The following is a 12,630-nucleotide window of genomic DNA, read 5'->3' as shown; positions in this document are numbered from 1 at the left end:
AGACTTCCCTCTAAACTACTGAGTTAATATTATTACTGCGTGAGATTTATATCACCTTAACCTTAATTAAAGCAGCCGTGTGTGAAATGATGTTAACAGAGCTAGGCGCCACACTGCAGTCAGTTGACATAAAATATATCTGCAACTGCACTAAATACAGTTGTAAACACATGTGAATATGTACTCTAAAGCTATCACAATAACGTCAGATATTTGTGAGCACCTTATTTGCTTTGACATATCTGTGGCGTCAGTTCACGTTATCATTGGACTTGGAACGTGTTAGGCTGCTTTTCCACTAGAGATGTGTTTATCAAATTTTTGCTATTACATTATGTTTGGTGTTGGAAAAGGGTAAACATAAAAAAGAGAATTGGCCAATGGCAACGAGTTATTCATTGTAATAGAAAAATACCTGGTCCTAAGAAAAAATCGTGCCCTAGTTTGACAGTTAAAGTAAATAGTGCCATATCGCGCTATTATATGTGTTGTGGATACTGCACAGGGAATATTACGCACAACTCTGCGTAGGGGGCGCCACTACCACTATCCATCACAATCTGGGGGTCTACCGCGAAAGAAGAAAATAGAAATTTCGTTATCTAACCTCTCTATCACTCTTGCATATATTCGAGCGATAAAGAGCGAGGCAGATAACAAAATTTCGATTTTTCGCGTTTCCCGGTAGGCCCTTGTTAACAAACCGCCATGATGCATCAATGTCATATTTTATTGTCTGTGAAAACTTGTCAAAACAGTTTAAGGCACAGTATGTATAAGTTACTCTATGGTTTACTAGCTAGCTTAATGCTGCACTCTGGCGGCAGAACATTGCAGTAATACCCCCTATTGCCAAATGTAAATTTTTGACAATTAGTGTTAACGCATAATGTACGGTGCCACCAATATTAGCTGTCCGATTCGAAGCACGAATTAGTCTTAAGACATCTTGATAATAGTGGTTCGCTTAGATACCTATTCGTAACACCTTGGCCGCTCTGATATATTTCATGACGATTACTCTCGAGCTTAAGATGGCATTACACTTTGCCGTATACCTCTCACACACGACATGGAAAAACAGCCTCTACCTGTAACCACTTAGGGTCCAGTTTGGCGCCTAGCCGCGGTCGGCGAGCTTGTCGGTGATGGCGGCGGCGCGCGCGCGCGCGTGCAGCATGGCGTCGGCCGCCAGCTCCTCCACCGTCGTGTAGCGCGAGCGCTGGAAGCTGAACAGGTCCGCGATGAAACCCACGATCTCCGCCTGGAACATGGTATAATATAGATGTTTAGATTACATCTTACAACTACCATATCATCAGAGTGAATACCTGGACCAATAGGTACATTGTTGTTATCCGAGCCGAGGCCGAGCCCCCTCCGGAGACTTGACGACCTTAAGGGTCGGTTGCACCAAACCGTCTGTCGCCGTTAAAGCGTTCGCTAAATTTATTTGTATGAGAAATTTCATATTTCACTGCTGTTTGATGTTAAGCTGAATGTTGGTGCAACTGGGCCTAAGCTTGCTAGAGTTAGACCAAGAAAAGTCTGTAACAATTTTATAGCACACGCAGTGCAAGTGTTATTTTAAACGTCAAAATTCTTTGAAGTTATGACGTATAAATAACACTGCGTATGCTATCAAAATCACTGCAGACTTTTCTTGGTATAACTCTGCCTACCCCGACCTGCACTCTATTAGCCTTTTTCTCATACCAATTTAATCGAACACTGGGGGACCTTTTGCCACTCGACGGTTGAGCTTAGAATGAATTACCATATCTACCTTTTTGGAGCCCTACGATCTTGCGTGCAGTAAATAATACCCCAGAAAAATGTAACCAATCAATAATTTAAATATTTAGGACATCTGGTGAACCCTGACCTTAAAGATGATGCCGATATTGAGCGTGAGCGCAGAGCGTTGTCCGTCAGAGCGAATATGATAGCCCGCAGGTTTGCTCACTGCTCAAAAGAAGTCAAAGTCAGTTTGTTCAGAGCCTACTGTACTAGTTTCTACACGAGCAGCCTGTGGGCAGACTATACGCATAAACGGTACAACGCTCTGCGCGTTCAATATAACAACGCGTACAGGGTGCTGATGAGGTTGCCCAGATTCTGTAGCGCGTCAGGGATGTTCGCGGAAGCGCGGGTAGACTGCTTCTACACCACGATGCGCAAACGAGCCACATCCATGGTGCGCAGAGTACGGGCCAGCTCCAACAGCATCCTGACCATGATTGCGGACAGGGTTGATGGCCTGTATATAAATAACTGCTGCATGATCCATGCGCGCAGGAATAAGTAGGTGGGGGGATTTTCACTAAACTGTTTTATTGAGAAAATCTGCTTATTTATTTATTAGAAATAGTTATTGTAGTAGTTAATTAGCTAGTAAGTAAATAATTGTGTATATTATATTATAGATACTAACATTAGCCTTAAGATAAAAACTGTCACTAACACTATTGATCCAAGTTGGTCGCGAATAAATGAATTTATTTTATTATTTAATAATATCCGTAGGTGTTGCTTGCTAAGTTTATACTTAAGATATTTACAACTTTAGCTGATGCCAGTTACGTAACTAGACGGTAACAAAGCGGGAAAAGTGGCACAGGACCCAATTCGACCGAAAGGCCGTGAGCACAGGCCTCCATTCCATTATATAAATGTATTATGTATTAGGTATAGTTACGCCACTAGCCTACGCAAGGCAATCTGTATAATTACTTGGAAGGCGCGGCACACTTCCTTGAGCCGCTCGTGCGGGCCGAGGAAGCCCCACACCAGCACGGGCAGCAGGTGCTCGGAGATGGAGTAGAAGTGCGCCATGAACCCGTCCGGGTACTGCAGGTAGCGTCGCTTCGCCTTGATCACCGACCACACTGCCGTCGTTAGCGCCTGAAACAAACAATCTACATTAAATACTTTGCGGACACTAGTTCACTATCTCCTGTCATTTAGCCACTTTCATCGCTACCAAAGAGAATTTAGCCTAGAGGAATATTGTCAAAGTTATAGGTTAGGAATATAGTCAGTCAGTACATTTACTGCCATCGTTCGACACAAATGATTAACACTTTTAGATCGCCATTTGACTTTGATCCTTATTTTTTCGACGATAGGCAAAAGGTATGGTGTCATCTTTTCGAGTGATGGCGCGATACTTTTGGTCTACTCTCGAGTAGATGGCGGTACTCATTGCCATTTAACAAATTACGCACATATCAGTGAAAAAATAAGGATCAAAGTCAAATGGCGTTCTAAAAGTGTTACTAATTTATGTCGAAAGATGGCAGTAAATGTACTGACTACATAATTTACTTTGACAATATTCCTCTATTTCAAATTCTCTTTGTCGCTACTATCGCTAGCAATAGTAGGACTCATTTTCAGCAGGTTACAGAGCAGTACGTGGGCCATACTGAAAGTTTCTGGATTCTGATATACCTCGTATGAGACGACTTATTTTTTCTAAGTGGCCAGTCCAGGAATTTTCAGTAGGTATGCCCTAAGTATAACATCGGTACTCACGCTCTCTTTGAACCCGTCTGAAAGCCACCGGTTGCGCACGACGGCGAGCACGGACGAGGGCGGCGACTCCAGGTCCTCGAAGGCATCTAGTAGGATGTAGTCCAGCACCACGTCGTAGAAGGACAGCACCTGTACAACGTTGTACGCTTAATACAATGGCGATAGCGATTCGTAATACATGGGCCAACAAATCTCCAGAGCTATACAGCTCGACACATTGGGTAGTCTACCTTAGGGTGGTATTCCACCTGTCCAATTTCTTTGTCCAATGAGCATCGCGTCTCGCTCTCTCATGTGAGACGCAAATACACATTGCACCAATATATTGGACAGATGGAATACCATCCTTAGGACCTTAGGAAGTAGAATTAATGAAGAAAATCTTACTTTAACTCCTTTACTGGAAAGTTCGCTTTCAATTGTGGCCCAGTTCGCGGGGTCTGATGTCCACGTTACCATTTCTTCATATGCAACTAGAAACTCTTTGGGTTCCTGTAACATCAAAACTAGTTTGGTGGGGCAAATCTTATTCATTTGATAATATCTAACAGTGTTGGCCGAACGTCAATTGCAATAGGGATGTTTCCTGTACTTAAAATAAATTATTTCAAACCGTGCGCGAAATAAAGCACCAGATAATTATTAGAAAAACATGTTTAAAAATAGCTGCTATCTAGCTATTTTTAAACACAATTTGTATTTAAAAAATCGGATTGAAATATAAAAAGTAGGTGAGTTTACCGTGACGTCACTACATTCGTTTTCATATAAATTCCATATTAGCAAATCGTTTTGACAGTTCTAACTAAAAAAGAAGCTGGTTTGACTAGTAGGAATGTAGCCTATTTGTTATGTAACCATTATAAACTAAAGCGTAAACCGTAACGGACGGTTACAGTTTACGGTTCAATTTATAATGGTTAATGGCTAATAATGGTTAATTGCATTAACGTTTCGGCCAACACTGATATCTAATGCCTCAACAACAAAAATATAGATACGTTACCCAGGCCTATTCCCAGTAACAGCCAATGTTCTTGTGCTTAGGGCGGGTTGCACCATGCACAATAACGAACCGGCAACTGTGTTTTCATACCTTAGAGAACTGTCAAGTTTTTGAAAGACGCAATCATGCCAAAATATCAATAATGCAACCGACCCTTAGGGCTGATTTAGACGGCGCGCGAACTCTCATGCAATTTTAGTTACATTGCGGACTGTTGGTAACGTCCAATTCAACCGAGCAATCAAAGCCCGCAATGTAATGAAACTCGCATGCAAGTTCTCGCATCGTCTAAAGCCCCATTTACATGGTGCGAGTTTCTCGCACGTTTTGGGGCGAGAAATCGTATGACATTATCATATGCAATAATCGTCAGGCGATTATCGTATTAAAATGTTTACATTCATGCGAGAAATAAAAACTCGCCTACGATTATGTCATGCGATACTCGAACGGAGATTATCGCCAGGCGAAATAGTTTACACGGGAAGCTGCATTCTAGGGAGATATTTGCATACGATTTCTCGACTCGTCTAAACTGGTTCTCGTATGACATTTTTTCACGTACGTGCGAGTATCGCACGAATCGGTGCGAACCGATTTTCATACGAGTTTTACCTGTATACTTACGTGTTTAGTTACTAATCTTTTCACTATACTGTCAATATTCTTAATAAATATTTCTTGTTTCTAACATTATTTTTAAAATTAAAATATTTTTTAAGTTGCATTTACGTATATTTTAATATTGGCTCTTGGCTGAAATAATGTAGCGTTGCTTTTAAGAAAAAATAAGTTGCCGGGAAACGACAACATATAAGTATACCTACACGGTGTTTCTGTGATATCTGATATCTGACTATACTCTGAGGGGTGAATACATGTATGTAATGTAGGTCATTCAAAATCTCGAAATACGAATCTCGCATTAAAATTTTGTTTACACGGAGACATCCAATCAGCAAAGGCGAGGTGATTATCGCTCCTTCTAGTACGATATCGTATCTTTAGTTTACATGATACTATATTTTTTCTCGTGCTACGATAATCGTGCCGTCGAGGCGAGAAACTCGCACCATGTAAATGGGCCTTAAATGAGCTATTAGTCTAACTAGGTATACCGGCTGTTTCAGTAACAACAGATTGACTCATTTGCTACTACTAGTTTACTAGACTCTAATCAGCTGATTGTTCTATAGTTTTATAGTGCCTATATAGGTGGATCTTAGGTTTGCACCGTATTAGATGAACGAAGTAGTGTAATTGCCGTATTAATGTGTAGGTTAGCCAGACGGTGTTACCTTGTCGGCGTAGAGCAGCAGGTCGGTGAGCACCTGGCGGCCGGCGTCCACGAACCACGCCCAGTTGGCGGGCGCGCGGAACACGGCCGCCAGCGCCAGCCGCAGCGCGTGCAGCTTGCACAGGAACTCAGAGTCTGAGGCACATTGCACCACGTCCGTGCGCAGCGTTCTGTCAATAACAATAAACGTTATACCTATATATAACGAGCGTGCGTGAACTGTAGGTGTCAGCACGGGAGTTCTCCGTTTTATGGTGCGAGGTTTCTATACTTTCTATATCAACTTTTCATTATAGGTACGTCACATTTCAACGAGTGCCTGAACTGCAGGGGGAAACACATGCTGTCAACAACATTGATAGCTCACAATATAGAGGAAAGAAAGCAAACTGATGTGGTTTACCTGGACTTTCAAAAGGCATTTGACCGGATAAACTGTGATAATCTATTGCGAAAAATGGCGCAAGCAGGTTTCTCGAGAATGTTGTTAGAATTTTTTGCTGACTATTTTTCTGGCCGTACGCAATATGTAATTTACAATAAAGCCCATTCTACGGCGTATCCAGTAACGTCAGGTATAGGTCAGGGTAGCAGCCTTGGTCCCCTCTTATTTTTAATCATAATTAATGACCTGCCCGAAATTGTTAAGCATTCTACCGTACTGATGTTTGCGGATGATGTCAAACTGGCTAAATCAATCCAGGATACGACCGATGCTAGTAAACTCCAGTCGGACATAGATGCCGTTCATCGGTGGGGTTTAAATAATAGTCTACACCTAAATACCGCTAAATGTGCAAGCATGTCATACTCGAAGACAACCATGCCGGCCTCACGGTTATATACGCTGAATGGCGAGGTCCTCCAAAATGTACAAACTATGCGAGATCTCGGCACGTGCTTCGATACCCAACTAAAATTCGATCAAAACATAGTGCAAATCTGTAACAAAGCGCGTAAGTCTCTTGGGTTCGTCTTAAGGCAGTCCAAACTTTTTGACAGGCACCATGTCATTTCGTTACTTTACAACGCCTATGTCCGTAGTGTGCTTGAGAGTAACTGCATCATATGGAATCCGCATTATCAAAAACATGTTACCTTAATTGAAAGAGTTCAAAAATCATTTGTCCGGTACCTCTATTATAAAATTCATGGCTTCTACCCTTACATGTACCCAACACTGTTTGTACTAGGAATGGTATCTTACCAAAGCCTTGAAATGCGTAGACGACTTGCTATGGTAAAATATTTCTTTAAACTGATACGAGGCACATTGTCTAATCCTTCCTTATTACAATTTGTATCGTTTAAAGTACCACTACACATTAGAGGTTCCCTCCGTCCACGCCAACGGCCGCTATTCCTGGTCCCGCACGCCAAGATAAATCTGAGCAACTCTCCTCTGTATGTGGCCTTGAACCACATCAACAATATTCTGCTCTTTGACCCAACACTGGACTTGTTCTCGCAGTCAGAGTCGAGATTTCTGGCCACAGCCGCTCGCTATTTGGAGTCAATTAACACTCCTACCACAATACAGTATTAGATTACTTTTTACTTGTGCATGTCATGTTAGGTGTAATATGTGCTCAATATGTGTATCAAAATTAATGTAAGTATAATAAAATTTAAATTGACCTACCTATAAACTGAAATGTATACGTGTTTATCTTATAATTTAACAAAATGCTATTTATGTAATTAATCATTTTATATTTTTGTACTGTGACCTATAACTTTCATGTTTGGCAATTTGCTGTAAATGTAAGTTGGTTAAATAAATAAATAAATATTTTTTTTTTGTTTAAACTCAAGTTTAAGTTTCAGATTTTAAATCACAAGGTAAATGTAGATGGTTGAATAATGACTTAGGTATACTTAGGTATAATATGAAGCTTTAAATTAAAGGAACTGACCTATAAGGAATGCCGATTTCTAATTGTTTCACACCTAATTGATATAATTCTAAGTTTTCTACTTCAGGCAGGTCATCTTTCAGGTCGTCGAATTCTCTTAAATCCGCTACCTGAAAATATAGGAGAAAGCACAAGATGAGTAGGTTGTAGAAATTGTTGTCGGTGTTAACTTGAGCGATATAAGTAGGTATGCGAGAGCTGTGGGGTACCTAACCTAAGTAATGTAGGTAGGTATACTATACTATGTATGTACTATACTGTCCGATCGAAGCAGGACTAAGGCTGCGGGCTGGATACACAAAACCGGTGGTGTGGGCAGCGGTGCGATTGTCGCCGCCGCCATCGTCCAGAACATACAAGTAGATACATTTTGATAGATTCGCTTGAACTTAGGGTACCCCTCGCGCCGCCCCGCCGGTCCAATCAGCGGCCTAAAGGTGCTGGTCCTTGTATACAAAGTATATATTATGAAGTATGACCTGATCTTCCGCGGACGCGAAGGACTCGGCGCTGGAGTGGTGCTCGCGGCGCGTGTGCGAGGAGCCGGTGTGCGTGGACAGCAGCCGCGAGCGCCGCCCCGCGCCGCCCGAGCCCGCGTCGCCGCCGCCGCCGCTCTCCGACCGGAATAGGACGGAGCGCTGGTCGAGGAACAGGAGCTCACACCGTTCCTACAATTCAAATGAAGGTATTTAATCTAACTGAAACGAAATATCACATATTAGGCATTCTTATTACCTATATTTGTTTGGTCCTTATTACATAATACCTATTTATTTGGTACTTAGGCACGAGGGTAGGGTAAAGACGAAGGGGTAACAACAAAAGTTGCATAGGTAATTGCTACAGCTGAATAACGCGACCAACGCGTCCCCTCAGAAGTCCATGCTCTTCTCCATATCCCCATCCCTGTAGCAGGTATTACACGTTTTGCATGAGCAGGTCCTGGATCTCGCGACATAACTCCGCTTCCTTTGGCGCGGTGTGCGTACCCGACGCGCCGCCGCGGGCGCCCAGTGAGAACGATCAGCGCGTCCTCCCAGTAATTGATGCTGGTCTCCAAGGCTTATATACAAGGAACCTACTTGTAATAAGTACGCGTTTTGCAGCAGGTCCTGGATCTCTCGACAGAACTCCGCTTCCTCGGGCGAGGTGAGCGCCAGCGTGCCCGACACGCCGCCGCGGGCGCCCAGCGAGAACGCGGCCAGTGCGTCCTCCCAATAATTGATGCTCGTCTCCAAGGCCTCCATACCTGTAAAATGGAAACAAATTTAAAAAGGCAATAGAAAAAATACTTAATTAATTAACAATCACACCAATTTTTGGGATGGCACCTACAGCAGCGAGAAAAAGTATTTTTTAAACGCTTTGAATGCCAATAAATCTTAATCACTTCATCATTTATTTCAGCCAATATACGTCGACTATTAGACAAAAGTGTCCCCCAAGATTCCAGATTTACGCCCCCCTAATCAAACCGTTTCCTTCGTACAGAACCTTTCTGCCCAATTATTGGTAGGAGCTAGGAATAGGACGAATTCGTCCACACTGTTTATTGAGAATTCATTAACCTTATTACAAAGTCATAAACTCCACTGATTTTTTTAATTTAAGTGTGGATACCTATACCTACTTACTCTTTTTTATGTTAATTATGTTTAAGGACGATAATATTGTATATGTCTATAAGTAGAGACAACCCAATAGGTATATAGAAATGCTAAAAAGGAACTAATGTGGCTGGGTAGAGGAATGTATATCCACTTATCCAGTACCTGTAACTAAAAGGTAGGCTACTTAATATCTCAGTAGTACATAATGAAAACAGATATGTAGGTTTTAAAAATAACTTGATTATATTGTACAGAAAACACATTATAACTAAATCAGGGTCAACCAGTATTTAAATAATTTTTGATGATGACATTATTATACAAGTAAATAATTATTGCTCATTTTACATAAAATCACAATCTAATCCAATTTAAGTACATTGAATTTGTTTACACATAGTGTAACGTTTAAAGGACCAGCCTTTATTCTTTTTAATATAGCAACCATTATTCCTACATCATTGCAATTCTTATTAAATTGCTACAACATTTGTATTTGTCATTCCATTTCTTATTTGTAATAACTAAATTTTTATTCATGTTGACTAGATGTTAAAACTTTTATACAATATTTTTCAAAATGCTGCCTATTTTTTCATAGTATTAGTTTAAATGAAGACATGGTCTTTGATATCGGGCCCATTGGACTGAACAGGATGTAGCCTTTGTAAGTGCATCACAGCTTCTTGTACTCCACTATTGAGTTCTTGGAAATTTCCAGCTACTGATGTCAATGTGTCTGCTATCCTCTCATCTAGCATGGATCTACGCTCTTCTTGAAGCCTCATAATGGATGCTATGGACTCTAATGCTGCAGCCATACGCTCCTCGGCTGCAATTCGTCTTTCTTCTAGTTCTAAAGCCCATTGTGGAGGTGGCGTCCCGGATCTAACTTCATCTGTGAAATGTTTAAAAATTGTTTTAACAATTTTGTTTGTTTTAGTTTTGGCAAATAGCTCATTTAACACAAGACACAAGTAAATTTCTTTTATGTCTCACAAACAAACTAAAATAAATATAAGCAATAACTAACAAATTTGCAGTGGACCATTATGTTGTTTTTAATAAAGAAATTTTAATTTAATTGACAGACACATAGTCTAATCTTATGTGAATCATATAATTTTGATGTATTGATAACTTGAATTTCTGTCAGTAAATAGTTTTTTAGAAACATACCAGGTGCCGCAGTGCCTTTGGTAGAACTTCTTGTTTTATGAACTTTGTGTATTGGCAGTGGCTCGGCTTTAATATTTTCTGGAGAATTATGTCCAATGGGATCACTGTCAGAATTATCAGCCAACATGTTTTCTAGCTCTTTAATAGGTTTTGACTTTGATCTCACTAAGTTGCTGCCGCTTAGTGCTAAAACTCTGACTTCTAAGTCATTAAGTGGAGCGAACCTGCTTGGACCACCATGAGGATTTTCTTCAAATCTTCTAGCATCATTTGCCTTTTTTCTACTCTTATGTCGCCATTCAAACCAGTACTGTAAAGACACATTTTAATAGTAAGTTAGTAATAAGAATACATTACTAAAGAAAGATAAGAAATGTGTATTTTTGAGTAGTATAGGTATTTAGTGGTAAGTACCTTTTTCCAACCATCTGCAGTTTTCAAAGCTCCTCCCGGCACAGCATTGAGCAGTTTGCCGAGTTCGTTCCAAGTTTGTCGCACAGCGTTGTGGGCACTGGTGGCCGTGGACGCCGCTGTACCGTTTGAAGGCGTCCCCATGCACATCCCTTTATTCTGCTCTAGAAAATCTATCATCACCTCCAACTGCTCTCTAGAAATCCTTCGTGGTGGAGCCATTTATGATTTAACTTATATATTTGTATTTTACGAAAACTACTACTATGAGCTTTTATGGTGGTTTTAAATTTAAAACACCGTAGTCTCGTAATTTTTATAGAAAACACTTCGGTTACTGCTGTGCAACTTTATTTACTACTTTGGAATACAAACAAAATTAACCGCGCGCTATTTTGTTCCATTTGTTTGACACAAGCTATTTCTTTCACAAATCGTTATTGAAATGAAAGAAATAAATAATCGTAATCACGATATGTAATGGCGACTTTTCTTACGTCAAACCAACGTCATGAACGTCAACGACGCGAAGTTAAGTTCAAATCTGTTCAAATAAAAAAAAAAATACTTATAAAAATTGTAATTAATAATGATTTATTTAACTACGAAATACATTTTATGTTGTACATTTTTGTAAACATAAACATTGATAATTTACAATTAGAAACTTAAAAATAAATGATTGCAGTATACGCAAACTATTTCTGATATCAGCGCCATTTAGCGCTGAGTAGCGTAACTAACAACAGCATCGAGAATTTGCGTTTAGTTATACATGCAACAGATGGCGCTGGATCGTGCATACTCGCTGAGTAGATAGCGCTAGTGGCGTCCCCTGGACTCCCTAAAACTACACTACACTACAATTGGCTTAAGGAGCCATTTGAGGGTAGATTTTGTTTACTTTGATTTAAATACCTAAAGATACAGACTATAACATCATTACATAAATATTGTATTTGTTAATTACCGTATTATTAGTTCATACTTTGATGCCATAAGCAATGTGTTCGAGTACAACTAATTATGTATAAATAAATACTGAAACCAAAAATAAGAATTAAGTTTACTCTAATAGAGTAATTATTTCGATGTAAACTAATTAATAATTACGTAAACAGTCTTCGGAAGGCGGCACCTGCCGGGCATGTAAATCGGCGGCACTCCGGTGTCGGCTTTATTATGTGGGGACTTAATTAATTTACCCTGAATTTTATAATCCCGCGTGATAATTAATTTTACGAGAAATGCCCGCTAACACTCAATAACAGTGTAGTGCAGCCATTTAAGATTGAGATTATAGTTACTTGGAAAATAGTTTTGTGTAACCTAACACAACACTTGTAAAAAAAGACAAGTACTTATGAAACCTCATACATTCTCTTGCAAAAGGTTGCTCTATTTTGATGTAGGTATATTGGTAGGATATTGGATAGAGTTGTAATTTATAATCTAGATTTCAGATCTTATTGAGGCGCGTACCTATAAAGCTATGACGCTTAAAGAGTTGACGTTGAGTTGAAGTTGAGTCCAGAAAGATATGTAGGTACAGTACATTTTTAGATGACATTATTGTGAGTCCTACAGGGAAAAGGATAGGTATGCAAGTAAAAGGGGTTGGTTAATTAGCTTCGAAATTCTGCGCTTAATGTGTCGGCACAACAATGATGCACT

The 12,630-nt window shown here is 40.1% G+C and overlaps 2 protein-coding genes across 2 annotated transcripts in view; both read right to left on the bottom strand.

Moving 5' to 3' along the window:
• Positions 1 to 556: 556 nt before the first annotated feature.
• LOC134790564 (mitoguardin) overlaps positions 557 to 12,630 on the bottom strand; it is a 98,547-nt gene continuing 86,473 nt past the window's right edge. Inside the window, exons 4-11 of the mRNA XM_063761406.1 lie at positions 8,839 to 9,005; positions 8,236 to 8,424; positions 7,757 to 7,866; positions 5,842 to 6,010; positions 3,925 to 4,029; positions 3,538 to 3,666; positions 2,734 to 2,904; positions 557 to 1,264 (exon numbers count right to left, since the gene is read on the bottom strand). Coding sequence (XP_063617476.1) covers positions 1,121 to 1,264; positions 2,734 to 2,904; positions 3,538 to 3,666; positions 3,925 to 4,029; positions 5,842 to 6,010; positions 7,757 to 7,866; positions 8,236 to 8,424; positions 8,839 to 9,005 — 1,184 coding nt within the window. The 3' untranslated portion in view covers positions 557 to 1,120. The remainder of the gene's footprint in view (positions 1,265 to 2,733; positions 2,905 to 3,537; positions 3,667 to 3,924; positions 4,030 to 5,841; positions 6,011 to 7,756; positions 7,867 to 8,235; positions 8,425 to 8,838; positions 9,006 to 12,630) is intronic.
• LOC134791091 (uncharacterized) lies at positions 9,679 to 11,462 on the bottom strand. Its single transcript, XM_063762120.1, has 3 exons — positions 10,960 to 11,462; positions 10,546 to 10,855; positions 9,679 to 10,264 (listed from the first exon to the last, which is right to left on the bottom strand). The coding sequence occupies exons 1-3, from the start codon at positions 11,176 to 11,178 to the stop codon at positions 9,975 to 9,977; spliced, it is 819 nt and encodes a 272-aa protein (XP_063618190.1). The 5' UTR covers positions 11,179 to 11,462; the 3' UTR covers positions 9,679 to 9,974.

This window comes from Cydia splendana, chromosome 5 (assembly GCF_910591565.1).
Source record: "Cydia splendana chromosome 5, ilCydSple1.2, whole genome shotgun sequence".
NCBI lineage: Eukaryota > Metazoa > Arthropoda > Insecta > Lepidoptera > Tortricidae > Cydia > Cydia splendana.
Note: the sequence above shows the minus strand (reverse complement) of the source record. Positions and strands in the feature narration are given on the sequence as shown.

Coding starts and splice junctions, on each gene's coding strand:
- LOC134791091 (XM_063762120.1), bottom strand. CDS start 11,178: ATGGCTCCACCACGAAGGATTTCTAGAGAGCAGTTGGAGGTGATGATA. Junction 10,856..10,959: donor CTGCAGATGGTTGGAAAAAG/GTACTTACCACT, acceptor GTGTCTTTACAG/TACTGGTTTGAATGGCGACA. Junction 10,265..10,545: donor CAAAGGCACTGCGGCACCTG/GTATGTTTCTAA, acceptor AACATTTCACAG/ATGAAGTTAGATCCGGGACG.